The sequence below is a fragment of the Erpetoichthys calabaricus genome, chromosome 6, assembly GCF_900747795.2.
Source record: "Erpetoichthys calabaricus chromosome 6, fErpCal1.3, whole genome shotgun sequence".
Lineage (NCBI taxonomy): Eukaryota > Metazoa > Chordata > Cladistia > Polypteriformes > Polypteridae > Erpetoichthys > Erpetoichthys calabaricus.
Window position 1 is genome coordinate 161,844,145 of NC_041399.2, and position 16,438 is coordinate 161,860,582.

At 37.3% G+C, this 16,438-nt stretch overlaps 1 protein-coding gene across 1 annotated transcript in view; it reads right to left on the reverse strand.

Annotated features, from left to right (window-relative positions):
• Positions 1–16,438, reverse strand: part of reck (reversion-inducing-cysteine-rich protein with kazal motifs) — a 247,542-nt gene that overhangs the window by 47,497 nt on the left and 183,607 nt on the right. Inside the window, exons 15-16 of the mRNA XM_028804063.2 lie at positions 10,340–10,462; positions 4,326–4,497 (exon numbers count right to left, since the gene is read on the reverse strand). Of these exons, the coding sequence (XP_028659896.1) occupies positions 4,326–4,497; positions 10,340–10,462 (295 nt within the window). The remainder of the gene's footprint in view (positions 1–4,325; positions 4,498–10,339; positions 10,463–16,438) is intronic.

Consider the following 16,438-nt stretch of genomic DNA (forward strand, 5'->3'; position numbering starts at 1 on the left):
ATATTTAAATAGAAACAAGTCAGAAAATGTACCCATGGTATAACATTTAAGTTTGTTCAGGGATGTATTTGAAACGTTTGAGAGTTTTTCATTTTTGTTTATTTACTTCATCAAGGGCAGAAATATTGAATTTTTCTTTTTTTAAATTTTTGAAACAACAAATCAAATTAAGAAATAACAGTGATAAGAGAATTTAACCACATGTCGAGTACAAAAAAAACTGAATAGCATTTTACAATATCATGTAGTTAAAAATAGGCTTGAGGTGACTGAAACAGCTTTCACAGACACCAGATAATATATGTCAAGTGATGTAAAAACTCCACTGACTGCTAGTTGTTGGTAGTTAAGGGTTTACAGGTTTTGAGTGATGTATACTGCTGTCATTTGTTCATTGTGTAGGGTCTGTGGCTAATTCTAGTCCATATTTGTTAATCAAAATACCTGATGGAGAAATAAAATTTATGCTGAAGTAAACTCACATTGGCAAGCAGCAGACGTGACAATGAGTTCCTGGCTTATATTTCAATATCTTCATTCGTTCATTAATTTTCCACCACATGTGGGCAACAGTCTTAGCAGTGAGGCCCATGCATCCCTTTCCCTAACCTCACTTGCCAACTCATACCATGAGATACCAAGGTGTTCCCAACTTATAAGGAAGATACAATACTCCCAGCGAGAACTGGGTCTTCCATGGCGGCTCCTGGTTGTGCCTGGAAAACCTCCACAGAGAGAAGGTACCAGATGCCCGAACCACCTCAATTTTCTCCTCTCAATGCAAAGGGTTCTATTCCAAGCCTTTCCCAGATGTCGGTGCTTCTCACCCTATCTCTAAGGGGTTATTTCAATAACTTACAATGGAGATTTGCTTGCCATCAGGAGTTACTACTAGACAAGTAAAAATATAAGCTGAAATACATCCCCTCAATGTAAACATGAAACAATAAATAAAATAGGTAATTGTATGGAACAGCACTTTTGAATTGGGAATTTTCTACAGCGTGTTCTGTGTGACATATCTGAAAGAAAATATCCTTGAAAGATGAGTGCACCGAATGAAGTTGATTTAGAGATTGTTATAGAAAACAAATAGTGATGAGATAAAAGTTAGGAAAATGCAGTTTTGTTTCATGCCTGTCGTTGGACACACCAGGCAAAAGATAATAAGGTGTATTATGCATTGTTAAATCTGGGGATGGCAATTTAAAGGGTTTTATGTGAGGCCATCTGGTAGGAATTGAGAAACTTAAGTGTAGATGAACAGCAAGATGTCAATGTATGAGGAAGAATAGTGGTCAGAACAGCAGATGGGGAAAGTGAAGGTTTCGAGATGAAGCTGAGGCTGTACCAGAAGTCCATTTGAAGTCCACTGTCCAATGTGATAGTGACGACGGTGAATGATTGCTATATGAGCTCTTGTATTTTGATGACCTTGTATTGATGGTAAAAAGTGAGGCCGAACTGAAGAAGGTACTAAAATTATAAGCTAGATTCGAAAATAAATGCAGGAAAGACCAATGTGATGGTCAGAGGTATTGAAGGGGTTGTGGGTATGGTGCTACAGTGTGTGCAGAAGTAGTGTTCGGAGAAGCTCAGTTGAATGTTTGAATCCTATGAACAATTATGCTCCAAATGCAAACTTCTCCTCAACACAATTTCTCCACTAATTTCAAGCTACAGTACAATCTTTGCTCAACAGAACCTGCCCAATTTTTCTCACCTTCCATCTTGTTCTATTCCTGGAAGAGTCAGACAGAATATCTACAATTTATAAAAATATTTTAAAGTCTTTTCCTTTCAAAGACCATAGAGTACATTGGGGAAAGGATCTGTCACTCAATATTTTAGAAAAGGAGATGAAGGTAGCCTGCACAGGATACACTCGAGCTCCATAGGTGCAAGGCATTCAGTCATCCAACTTAAAATCTTTTATCGAGAGAATTTATCTCATTTAAAATTGTCCAAAATGTTTCCAGGGCAAGATACAACATGTAAACTGGGCCACAAGTTCTGAGCATGCATCAAATTAACAACATTTTGGAGAAAAATCTTTGCTTGCTTATCAGACAGTCTTGGTGTTACAATCCCTCCAAATCCACTAACAGCTGTGTTTGGTGTACTCCCAGACGGCCTTAAAATGGAGAAGGACAAACAAAGAGAAATTTATTTTACTACATTGCTAACATTTAGACTTACAGTACCTTGTTCAACTGGAAGAATCTCACCCTACCACTCTTAAGTCAGTGGGTAACTGATGTTCTACACTACTTGAAACTGAGAAAAATCAAATTCTCATTTAGAGGATCTGTTCAAAACATTTTTAAAATATGGCAGGATCTAATCAATAACATTTTAGAATAAGCTTTAATTTCAGGGAAAATGATATCCTTTGTTTCTTGCTCCTTTTATAGAGTAGCTTTGGTTGTTGGCTCCTCTCTTTCTTTCTCTTGGGTGGGGGTCAAATTTTGCTTTGATTTGTAAAATTTGACTTGACTGTATGGAATGTTATATGTTTCTAATTAAAATCATTAAAAATATAAAACAAAGAATGTTGGAGTTGTCAGAAGTGGGGGCATAAAAGATCTAGTGGTGTGAAGGGTAGTTTGTAGGACGCAAGTACAACCTTTTTTTGAAGGAGGTGTAGGAATAGAGTGCAGAATGCTGATGCAGTAAGTTTAAATTTAAACATGAGCAATGGCGATGTTTCAGTGGAAGGACTGAAGTCCTGCTTTTTACTATAGGTGACATGCTGAGTGCAGGCACAACAGTGATCGTGAGGGCGGGAGGTATGTTGAAGAATTTCCAGGAACTTCTTAATTCTAATGTAGCCTCTATAGCATTGAAGGGAGACATTTATAAATGGTGTGTGAGGAGGAGTATGCTCTGTGGGAGTGAGATAATAATAATAATAATAATAATAATAATAATAATAATTCATTACATTTCTATATGTGGCCAATGAAATCTGAACATGAAGTAAAAGTGGAAGGAACAGATATGAGAATTATCAAATGGACATAGTGCCATGGAATAAGAGGAAAACAAATGGTGAGTTAAGAAAATGACCTGGACATGATGAGGTGGTGTTGTGCTAAGAGTCAGACTAAGGTGCTTCAACCATTTGGAGAGGAAGACAAAGGATAACTGGTTGAAGAGGTGCTCCATGATGGAGATGGTGTCAGGTGACATGAAAAGAATGGATCTCACTACAAAGAATACTCAGGACTGTGGAGAAAGGGAGGCAAAAAAGATTTGGGGCAACCGGAAAATGACCTTTAAACCAGTGAGGTGATGATATGAAGGACTCTTTCTTACTTTTTTTGCAAATGCTCAATGACAAGGCATTTATTATGATGAAGTATATGCAAGGGAAAATGAAGACCAGTATGTGTCACATTTGCTGTCTGAAACATTTGATTTTGTTTTAATGCCCTGTGCCTGCCTAGTCAATATCAGGTACATGTGTGCTTTGGTTTCAATGTGTTATTAATTTTCCTTTTTTCTTGTTTTTTTCATTATTTATTGTTCTCAATGTTTTATGAATAGACAGTGCCATTTGGTTGCCACAGATGTGGCATGTTTTCAGGCAATATGGCGCACACCTGTGCAGTTCGTGACTTTGGCATAATTACACTTTAAAAAAAGGCGATGTGCAGAGTGAAGTGTCTAAACTTTGTCTCAAACAATCAACAAAAAGAAGTTAATTAGGAAAAAGAATTACTAGCTTGACACATGTTTCATTTTGTGGTTCTGATTCTGGTTTACTCCTTGTAAATGTGAGGAAAGAATAATAGTGATTAATGTGTACTGTTTCTAAAAACAAGAAAGATTGTAAAAAATCTTTGCAGTCTGCAACAACTTTTGTTTCCTAGAAACTCCTATTTGTATAACCAAAGAGTATGAGGTGCTTTGGTCCTGTCCTTTCTCACAGTATGAGAATTAGATGATAGGGTAACAAAAGTGTATAGCAGACACCCCATAAAGTACATCTCATCTTGTTTTCTAATAAACTACCCCTGTCGATGAAGCACTGTGAAAAAAAAATATGAAATGAGTGGAATGACGTTTGCTTCAGTGGTTACTGCAAGGCTGGTTTTAGAGTATAAGGACTTTGTGAAGTTTATTATATTTTATGAATATTAACCATTTATTTCAAAGGATATTCATGAATATGTTATATGTGAAGTCAGAAATCAGTAAGTAAATACTCCATGGACAATTTCTCAAATGCATTCTGCACTGTGTACAAATCTACATTCACAACAAAGAAAATGAAAAAAAAAAAACCAGAAGAATGAACAACAATCTGCAACACACTTTACCTTTGAGTTTTACTGCAGGGATTAGGAGTACAAGGATCTTTAGAGAGACAAGACCCGAATTCAAACTGATGGTCTAAGAATCCAACACATCGGGCAATGCAGGCACTGGGGTAGGTGCGGCCATTCTGCCCACAGACAGGCACAAACTGGTCGGGACAATTACATGGCAGACCTAATTAAAGAAAGAAAGAAAAAAATAAAAGAAAAATCAATTTCAAACATTTTCCATCTCATATCAAAGGTAATATAAATTGTATATACTGTTCTAGGGCTGTCAGATGGAATATCAATACTTGAATATAATTGAAATCTATATGCAAAAATTCTCATTTAAAGGCAAACGCTGACAATTGATTGTAAAAACTTCACATCTTTTATAGCTCTGATGGTATGCTGGCCTTTTTACATCACTATCTATCTATCTATCTATCTATCTATCTATCTATCTATCTATCTATCTATCTATCTATCTATCTATCTATCTGTCTGTCTGTCTGTCTGTCTGTCTGTCTGTCTGTCTGTCTGTCTGTCTGTCTGTCTGTCTGTCTAAAAGAATGGTCCTTTATTTTACCTTGCACTAATTTTGGCATACATGCTATGGTACAATACCTCTGTATTTAGGATATGTTTGCACATAAAAATGACATAAACACTGATAGTTAAAGTTAACTGTTAGTTTGCATCATCATTTACAAAACGCATTACTCTACCTTTTGGTTAATGGGTGTACTAAGAACAGATTTTAAACCCTTCTCCAACACTCTAAAAGTATCACTTTGCTTCTAATCCTTTTCCGTTTTACTCTTGAACCTGAGATCCCTGATTTGTTGTTGCATTCATCGCAGCAAACAAAAGCTGGTTTCCTTTATAATTTTTATTATTATAACGACTTTAAAACTACCATTTTATAGAGCATTTTCAATGTCAGGAAAACATATCTAGCTACCTCAACCAACATTTTTCTTTTGGAGGCTGCTGGCTTGACACATAATTCCTAAAACAACGGTGTAATGAAAAATAAGCATTATAGTTATACAGTTAGGTCCATAAATATTTGGACAGAGACAACTTTGTTCTAATTTTGGTTCTGTACATTACCACAATGAATTTTAAATGAAACAACTCCGATGCAGTTGAAGTGCAGACTTTCAGCTTTAATTCAGTGGGGTGAACAAAACGATTGCATAAAAATGTGAGGCAAATAAAGAATTTTTTTTAACACAGTCCCTTCATTTCAGGGGCTCAAAAGTAATTGGAAAATTGACTCAAAGGCTATTTCATGGGCAGGTGTGGGCAAGTCCATCGTGATATCATTATCAATTAAGCAGATAAAAGGCCTGGAGTTGATTTGAGGTGTGGTGCTTGCATGTGGAAGATTTTGTGAACAGACTACATGCGGTCAAAGGAGCTCTCCATGCAGGTGAAAGAAGCCATCCTTAAGCTGCGAAAACAGAAAAAACCCATCTGAGAAATTGCTACAATATTTCGAGTGGCAAAATCTACAGTTTGGTACATCCTGAGAAAGAAAGCAAGCACTGGTGAACTCAGCAACGCAAAAAGACCTGGACGTCCACGGAAGACAGCAGTGGTGGATGATTGCAGAATCATTTCCATGGTGAAGAGAAACCCCTTCACAACAGCCAACCAAGTGAACAACACTCTCCAGGGGGGTAAGCGTATCGATATCCAAGTCTACCATAAAGAGAAGACTGCATGAAAGTAAATACAGAGGGTGCACTGCAAGGTGCAAGCCACTCATAAGCCTCAAGAATAGAAAGGCTAGATTGGACTTTGCTAAAGAACATCTAAAAAAGCCAGCACAGTTCTGGAAAAACATTCTTTGGACAGATGAAACCAAGATCAACCTCTACCAGAATGATGGCAAGAAAAAAGTATGGAGAAGGCGTGGAACAGCTCATTATCCAAAGCATACCACATCATCTGTAAAACACGGTGGAGGCTGTGTGATGGCTTGGGTGTGCATGGCTGCCAGTGGCACTGGGACACTAGTTTGTTTATTGATGATGTGACACAGGACAGAAGCAGCCGAATGAATTCTGACGTGTTCAGAGACATACTGTCTGCTCAAATCCAGCTAAATGCAGTCAAATTTATTGGGCAGCGTTTCATGATACAGATGGACAATGACCCAAAACATACAGCCAAAGCAACCCAGGAGTTTATTAAAGCAAAGAAGTGGAATATTCTTGAATGGCCAAGTCAGTCACCTGATCTTAACCCAATTGAGCATGCATTTCACTTGTTGAAGACTAAACTTCAGACAGGAAGGCCCACAAACAAACAGCAACTGAAAGCCGCTGCAGTAAAGGCCTGGCAGAGCATTAAAAAGGAGGAAACCCAGCATCTGGTGATGTCCATGAGTTCAAGACTTCAGGCTGTCATTGCCAGCAAAGGGTTTTCAACCAAGTATTGATTACATCTTGCCTGAAGAAGGGGCCTGAGTTGCCTCGAAAGCTTGCATATTGTAATCTTTCTAGTTAGCCAATAAAAGGTGTCATTTTGCTTGGCTTTTCTCTACAACCAAGTATTAGAAATGAACATTTTATTTCCAGTTATTTAATTTGTCCAATTGCTTTTGAGCCCCTGAAATGAAGGGATTGTGTTAAAAAAAATGCTTTAGTTGCCTCACATTTTTATGCAATTGTTTTGTTCACCCCACTGAATTAAAGCTGAAAGTCTGCACTTCAACTGCATCTGAGTTGTTTCATTTCAAATTCATTGTGGTAATGTACAGAACCAAAATTAGAAAAAAGTTGTCTCTGTCCAAATATTTTTGGACCTAACTGTATATGTGGTATTTTTGCTCAATCTATTAATGGGGAAATAATCTAATTTAGTTTAATCCTGTATGTTATTCTTTGTCAGATGGACATCCGCCACAGCAATCAACCATTGCTGCACTTTATAAACTTATCAAATCAGGCTGCTCTGCACACTTGATTTACTTTCCAGAAGGTGATTTTTTTTTTTTAAACTATAAGTTACATTTCTTGCGATTTGTTTTAAAGTTTTGTTAAATACGATTTTTTACATATTAGACAAATCTTTAAGTTGCTGTTAATGGAAGTGTTTTCCAAATAAAAAATATAGTGAGGCAGAAATACTTTAAGATCAATACAACGCAGTTTTAGTCCATTCAGTAACTCAATTTGTGAAATACCAATAGACTTACTGTGTTTTGACTTACAGCTCTAGAAAAAATTAAGAGACCACTTCAATTTTTTCATAAATCAGCATCTCTGTCTATGGTAGCCATTTCATTCCAGTGTCTGTGGTGTAAGCACACCTCATTTTACGTAATGTGGCACTGATCAGGTGATCACCTGAACCAAATCTTATTTAACGAAGAAAAGTATAAAAAACACTGCTGTAATCATCACTATCCTTTTGCAATAGGACCAGTTTGGATGGAAAAACAGTGCTAGTAGTACCTTAAATTTAATTAGAATACAAAAGCATATATTCATCACACCAAAAGAGTTATAAAGAAAAGTTCTGAGGGAGAAAAAGAATGATGAAATTTTGTCTTTACTAGCAGTGGGATACAGTGAGCATCAGATTGCTTCCATCCTCAGAATTTCAAAGAAGGCAGTTCATAAGAACAAGGTCAAGCAACATTGGGGACAACAAAGTTACAGACTGGCAGAGGGTGAAAACAACTCTCCACTGACTGGGATGATCATTAGCTCCTTTGAATGTCACTCAACAACTGTAGGACGACATCAAGTGACCTACAAAAAGAATTGCAAATGGCAGCTGGGGTTAAGTGCATGGCAAGGACGGTTCAAAACAGACTCTTCCAAGCTGGACTGAAGTCATGTAAAGCTAGAAAAAAGCCCTTCACCAATAAGAAGCAAAGAAGAGTTAGGATGATTTTTCTAAAGGCCATAAGGATTGGACCGCAGAGGACTGGAGTAAGGTCATATTCTTTGATGAGTCCTATTTTCAGCACTTCCCATCACCTGGTCATCTAAAACTGCAGAGTTTTTTGCACCTACTGTGAAATTTGGTGGAGGATTGGTGATGATCTGAGGGTGCTTCAACTAGGCTAGAATGGGGCAGATTTTTGTTTGTGAAAGATACATGAATCAAGCCATGTTCAAGGTTGGCCTGGAAGAAAACTTGTTACTTCTCCTCTGACAATGTTTCCTAAATTTGAGGATTGGGGTTTCCACATGGCCAGGTTAATCAAGGTGTCAATAGAGGACCAGAAGATCAAGACCATGTCATGGCCAGCCCAATTTCCAGACCTGAACCCCACTGAAAACCTCTGGAATGTGATCAAGAGGAAGAAGGATGATAACCAGCCATCAATCAAAGCCGATCTGCACCAGGAGTGGCATAAAGTCACCCAAGAGCAACATGAAAGACTGGTAGAGAGCATGCCAAGACACATGAATGTTGTGATTAAATGTCAGGGTTATTCCATCAGAAGCTGATTTCTGAATTTGTCCTAAGTTCAAACATTAGCATTGTGTTGTGGGTCTGAAAACACCGCACCTTTTTGTTATTTTGACCAGTTGCCATTTTTCTGCAGTTAAATGTTCTAAGTGTATTATATTTATGTGGAATTCAGGAGAAATGTTGTCAGTAGTTTATGGAATAAAACAAAAATGTTCATGTTCCTCAAACACATATCTATAAATGGTAAAACCAGAGAAACTGGTAATTTTGCAGGTGTCTCTTAATTTTTTCCAGAGCTGTATGTAAAGTATAGATGGACACTGACTTCATTTCTTCTGCTCCCAAGAACCAAAAGGGCACATAGCGGATATTAGAGCTGGAGGAGGTGGCAGAGAGCAGAGAAACTAAAATTAACACGTGCGTTTAACGTGTTCACCATCGTCAGCAATCTTCTATGGGTTTCATAAATGCATTACAGAATGTGAAGTGTTCAATTTCCACTTTTCTCTTTCACTTTCCATGAACAGAAAGGGACATGTTTTCCAAGTGACGACCATGTAAGTACAAAGTCATAAGCACCACAAACAAAAGAATTAATAATAATAAAGCGTATGAAGGCACATAAAGTAGAAATGCACATGTAGTAGCACTTACAAATTTTAATCTATGTTTAAATACACTTGAATATTTATTTTTAATTTGAGTATTCAAACCCTTTCGTATAATTTGACAGCCCTACACAGTTCATTATGAAATGAAGAGATTAAAGCAACCCTAACTATTTTTCATTTTTAAGAAACAATCTTGGAATATTATTTTTCATAAGCACAATTTTAAAGGTGCTCTCTAATTTCTCAATTTTAAAAGGTTTCTCTAACCAAAAAGGAGATATTTTTATACAGTATGTTACTTACTCCATGTACTATAAAATATACTATGAAATATTTTTAATCTCATGTTTGAATGGAGAAGAAAAAGTTTATGATATAACTAGCTGTGTAAGCCCGTGCTGTAAAAAGCCTGGGGATCCAGAAACTATTGAAATCATAAGAAAAAAACTGAAATGTACAGATGTCAGGTAATTGAAAGGAACTACTCTGAGCGTCTCTCTCCTACGAGGTTTTGTTTTGCCGACATGCTCACATCGCTTGTGCATTAGTGGCTAAGAAACTTTGTCTTTCTTTGGAGGTGTCGTTTTGCCGATGTGCTCGCCTCGCTCCTGTATTAGCGGCTAAGCGAGTTTCTGTTTCCTTAGCCCTTACCCCAACTCCACCTCTCACTTCTGGGCCAGACAGACAGGCAGACACACTTCCACTCGTAGATGTTTATATAAGATATTGTTTGCTGTTGTATGGCTTTAGTTCCTGTTGGCTTGTATTATATCCTTGAGATTAAACAATTTTATTGGCAATCACTATAAAGTATATAGGGTAAGTAACATAAAAAAACAACTTTGTGGTGACTCTTTTCCTGTACTCTATAATCAAGCCAAGACAATGTAAATCCATATCATTAACTATTTTTTGTCCACCACACAACATTTATATTAGTTAGTCAAAAAAAATGTAAGCAGAAAAAATTTCCCATACCTGTAAAGATCCTTCTGTCCACTTCTGAACTGTATTCATTCAGACACTGTCGAGTTGAGCAGATTAACTTTCCAGCAAAGCAAGAGCAGACATTGCAGTCAACTTTAAAGGACGTCCCATGACCTGGAGCACCAAAAATATAATTAATGCGCAGGCTTTAATAACCAAAAATGAGCACTTTGGCCAGTATGGTCATTCATCATGTGGAGTACTGACAAACGTAGAAGGCTGCCAGAAACACAAAGAGGGATTTTACACCCATTCTTTCATACAGTTCTAAGTATATTATGCATCCCGATGCATCATATTTGAAGTTGTAGGGGGCCGAGGCTATCCCAGTAACACTGGAGTGCCAGTCCATTGGGATCGCACATCCAGACTCTACAGAGGACCAGCCATGAGTCAGAAATATATGAATATGAATCGTTTCTCCAACTGAAAGATATTTTTCACATTTCCTGAAATCTGGACAAGGCTGACACTACAGAATATCTTATTCTGAGTAAAACAAAGACGCCGTTAAGCTCCTCACTGCACGTTTCCTATGAGATGATTCCTCTTTTTGGAAACATTTAAAGTTGTCGCGTATTTCCTTTAATTAGCTTAAACCTGTTTGGGCTGAATGATTCAACGTATTGAAAACTTTGGTAACGCTTTAGTGTAGGTACTGCAAAAATGCATCCATTACCCATTTACTATTATGTAACAAGACCTTAACACACATCTTTAGGTCTTCATAACACCTATAAAGCAGCAGTAAAGTGTTTTTTCATCACTATGCTGTGACCAACTAACAAAACTTCACTTAAGGGGACTTAATTGAGACACAATTTTCTTGATATTACATATTTAGTATACAGTAAGACCTGTGAATCCATATTAACAAGTAATTTTACCATCATGTCAATATGCCACACAGCACAGACATGAATAACCAGTCTACTGATGTTTTACTGATGCATTTGTTAACGTCTTGCTACTTATAGATGCACTTTTGAAATACCTAAACTAAAGTGTTAACAAAACTTATTCTTTCAAAGTGTACTATAGTGAATTGAACAGATAAACATCAGTTTAGAATATGTTTATGTTTTACAATTAAGAATCCGACATGACCTAATCAGTTAACATTCTGATTTCTTTTTTTGCATGATTACTGTTGTTATAAGCAAATTAATTTTAAGAATGTCTTGATTAATTTTACTGCTGTTACACATTTTTATTGTTACATCATTGCCCTTCCAATTTTATACATTTTTTCCCTGGTAGGTACCAGCATTTTGTACACAACTTTTTAATGGGTGCTGTCATGCTGTTAACGATAAATGTGTGTCTTGTTAGATACACTGGGCAATGGCAACATGGCAGCATTTAACTTTAGAGCACAATTTTGTGTGTCAAATGCATGTATACCAGGTTAGTTGAGAAATAACTTTGACTTGAAAGACACAGAACCTATCCTTTAATAATAGGGAGCTAAAGCTACTTTGGCAGCATCGTGAACATGGGTTTTATTTTTAGCCAAAGAAGTAATACTTAAAGCTTGTAAACATACCTAAATTGTTGAGTTTAATAGGGCAATAAAGATAAATGGAGAAGGAAAAGAAATGCGGAAATAATCATTTCTTCTTATTCTAAAATAATATTGATTAGGTCCTGCCAGGTTTGGAAAAAGTTCTGTACAGATCCTCTAACTGAGAATTTGATTTTTTCCAATTTCAAATAATATAAAACATCGGTTTCCCACTGACTTATAAGAGGAGAGTTAGGATTCTTCCAATTTAACAAAATAAGTCTGCGTGCCAAAAGTGTAGTGAATGCAATCACAGTTTGCTTGTCCTTCTCCACTTCAAGTCCATCTGCAAGAACACCGAACACAGCTGTTAGTGGGTTAGGAGGGATTGTGACACCAAGGCTGTCAGAAAGGCACAAATATTGGTCCAAAATGATGTTAATTTGGTCACATGTGACCCAGTGAGGCAGAAGCCTGGTTGCAGCGACTGCAGGTTGGATCTTGCCCTGGAATATTTTGGACAGTTTTAAGCGAGACAGGTGAGCACGATATATAATTTTGAGTTGAATAATTCTATGCTTTGCGCATATGGAGCTCGAGTGAATTCTCTGCATTGCTACCTTCCACTCTTTTTCTGATATATTAATTAAGACATCTTTTTCCCAATGTCCTCTTGGATCTTTGAAAGGAAGTAACTCTAATAAAATTTTATATATTGCAGAAATGGTGTCTAAGTCCTCGAAATTGAGCAGTATATTTTCCAGCATGGTGGAGGGTACAAGATGAGGAAAATCGGGCAGGTTCTGTTTAACAAAGTTTCTAATTTGAAGATTGTGAAAGAAATGTGTAGCTGGAAGGTTAAATTTGGAATGTAATTGTTCAAATGATGCAAAGATATTGTCTATATAAAGATCTCTGAGCAATTTAATCCCAAATCTTTTCCAGATATTAAAAACTAGATATGTTTGCGAGGGTTGAAAGAGGTGGTTCTCCTGCAGAGGTGCCACGGATAACAGATTTTCCATCTTAAATTGCTTTCTACATTGGTTCCATATTCTGAGTGAGTGAAGCACAATTGGGTTATTAGTATATTTGCGATAACTTGCATTTATTGGAGCGCAGAGCAGGGAATATAAAGAAGTACTGCAGGATTTTACTTCTATTGCGGACCAAGCCTGTGTATGTTCATCTATTTGTGTCCAGGGGCCTCATGTATAACGCCGTGCGTAGAACTTACACTATAACATGGCGTAAGCACAAAAGCGGGAATGTGCGTACACACAGAAAAATCCAGATGCAGGAATCTGTACGTACGCAAAATTCCATGTTCTTCCGCTACATAAATCCCGATCAGCGTGAAAAGTAACGCATGTGCACGCGCCTTCTGTCCCGCCCCAACTCCTCCCAGAATTACGCCTCTTTGAATATGCAAATCAATATAAATAGCCTTCTGTGAAAAGACGATGGGAAAAACACAGGGGAAAATATAAGAATTTCAGTGAATACCAAGTGGAGGCAAAGGAAAAATGTACTATTTGTTGGTTTAAACAGTGGTATAATCAACAAAAGGAAGTTGATCGAGTGACAGAGTGTCGGAGACACTCGAAAGCTCAAGTTCACAAAGTCACACCGTGCCCGAAATAAAAAAGAAGTCACATATCAAAATCGCCGTGAAAAGGCGAGTCGTAGCCCACCGTCTGAGTGTCATATGAAAGCTTATTAGGGTACAGACAAAAAAAAATAGGTACATAGTGGGGAAAAAAGCACGAAATATCAACTTTAATCTCGAAATGTCCACTTTAATCACGTAGTTTATTTTGCCATTAAAGTAGAACATCATAAACTTCATCTTAAAATTGTTTAACTTACTAGTTTATCAAAACCCATTGTAACTAAAGTAGCACATTAAATGCTTTGTTCTGTATTTGATCTTCTATGTGCTCTGTGTGTGAATCACTACCTGCTTCTTAAACGGGCTTTCTCTTTCTCCGACAGGACACATAATCCATTACATTTGTGATATTACAGCTCTCTGAATAATTAAAATACTGAGATGTATACGTGATATCTTTTTCATGATGATAGGAATGAAAGCATGTTATTAAACATGGGAACACGGTGGCACAGTGCTTGTTTATGACTCACGCAAGAGGCTTGCTGCTCCATGCATGACCTTCGATGAAATAATTTATTACAGAAGTACTGTCTCTTTCAAACGTACTAACCTCCAATTCCTGTCCTTACTTTTCTTTCTCCAAATACCCAATCGCCACACAATCAGCTCTGTAATAGACGTGAAGCCATTTGTAAGCTTAGAACGCTGATTCTTCAAAACTTTTAAGGAACATTGAAATATCTTCATAGAATATGTTTAATTATTCTATCCATCTATCCTTCCAGTGTCAGCACCAGCAAGAATACAACGCAATGCAGGAACAAGCCCTGAACTAGCTAGCGCTGCAGCACTGTGTCCTCATATGTTTAATTATTAACAATACAGATTATTTAAATGAAGTTAAAGTTTTATCTGTATAATATAATCAACGTATTTTGCTGCATTTCATCTTAAAAATGATATCGTCATCATATGTAAATACGCGCTTTATAAAGTGGCACAGGTTGTGCAATATTATAACTGTAGTGCAAGTTTACAGTGAGGTAATTGTACTTATAAGTACAAACAGTTCTACAAGGAGCACTTGATGGACTGATTGAGTGCGCTTATAGTTCTTGGGATGAAACTTTTTCTAAACCGCGACGTCCGTACAGCAAAGTCTCTGAAACGTTTTGCCGTGGCTCAGGCAGCATCTACTTCATGCTGTATACCTATAATTCTCTTTCCAATTAGCTGCTGCTGTGATTCCCCACTCAGATACAGTGATATAAATACTCCGAGTGGTGCAGTGAGAGTAATATGGAAAAAGATGATCTGCTGTGGCAACCCTTAACGGGAGCAGCTGAAAGAAGAAGAAGATGCATTGAGAGTAACAACACTAAAGCAGTTATGGTATTTGGAATACTATGGCTATTCCCTGGACCATTATATTGCTACTGGTTAATTACAATCAGATGCATTACACTAATAAACAACATGCAGTTAGTTTCAGTGTATTTATAAAGCCGCATCAGGAATGTGGATCTAAGAAAGAAAGGGTGACCACACAGGAACAGTAGCACTGCTTTGACGCTGGGTGCCGCCAGTCTGCAAAACCGGGCGGAGAAATTGTGTACGCCAGGGTATGAGGTACCGTGGAAATGTGTGTGGCTTTACGCCAAGTTTAGGTTTTATACATCGTGATTTGAGCGTGGAAACGTTCGTACGCAACATTTCTGTGCGTATGCACCGTTTATACATGAGGCCCCAGGTTCTTATAGTGTGTATTTTTGCTGCGCTGTAATAAAACTGAAAATTAGGTAGAGCTATGCCACCTTCTGCACACTCTTTGGCTACGTGAATGTTTTGAGTTCCAAATAAATGAGGTTATGGTTGAGTCTAATTGCTTAAAAAATGATTTATTGATGTATATTGGAATGTTTTGAAATAAAAAAGAAGCTTAGGAAGGATATTCATCTTAACAACGTTAATTCTTCCAGCTAGAGTGAGATGAAGGGTTGACCATCTATGCAAGTCTTGCTTAATTTTTTCCATACAGACGGCAAAATTTTGTTGATAAAGAGCTTTGTGTTTACTTGTGATATTTACCCCTAGGTATTTAAACTGATCTGCTATGGTAAAAGGTAGGGTGTCCAATCTAATATTATATGCTTGTGAATTCACTGGAAAGAGTATAATTTTATTCAAATTAATTCTGAGACCAGAAATATTTTGAAATTCTGTAAGTGCTGTTAAAACTGCAGGCATAGTGTTTTCTGGGTCTGATATATATAAAACCATATCATCTGCGTATAGAGAAATTTTCTGTTCCAGTCCTTCTCTAATAACCCTCTTTATCTGATAAGAATTTCGCCAGTGAACCGCCAGTGGTTCAATGGCGATTGCAAACAGCAGTGGTGACAAGGGGCACGAACATGGGTTTTAAAAAATATTTTCAGCTTCCAGAAAAAGGAGCCATTTAACAGCTAAACCATTAGTTGATTGAATTCTTCTTTAGTAACTTACTATAATCAAATCACATTTCCTGTAACATTTGGCCAGACTGGTGAAGTATTAGGGGTTCATCCTTAAACAATCAGCTGCAAAAAGGCACATGATGTGCTAGGAGTGCAGTCAGAGTATAAAATTCTAAATATGTTTCACTCATTTTATGGTCGCAGGATGCCACAGACTACAAAGGAAAAGTGGTAACCATCTTTGGGATGCAAGTTCATCTCAGTGGCCCACTCATGCACACAGCCACCACAAGACAAATTTAGAATTGCCAATAAACGTACAATGCATGTCTTTGGGATCAGGGAAGAGAACTGGAATATTTGGCAGTGCTAACCACTGTGCCACTCTGGGCGTCACACTAATTATTGCACATCCTGGTGAATGGAGATGCAGAATGTTCCCCAAAGACACAACACACAGATGGTGTCACTGAATCAGCATTCTTCCTTCAGAGTTAGTTTGTTTTCAGCTTCTA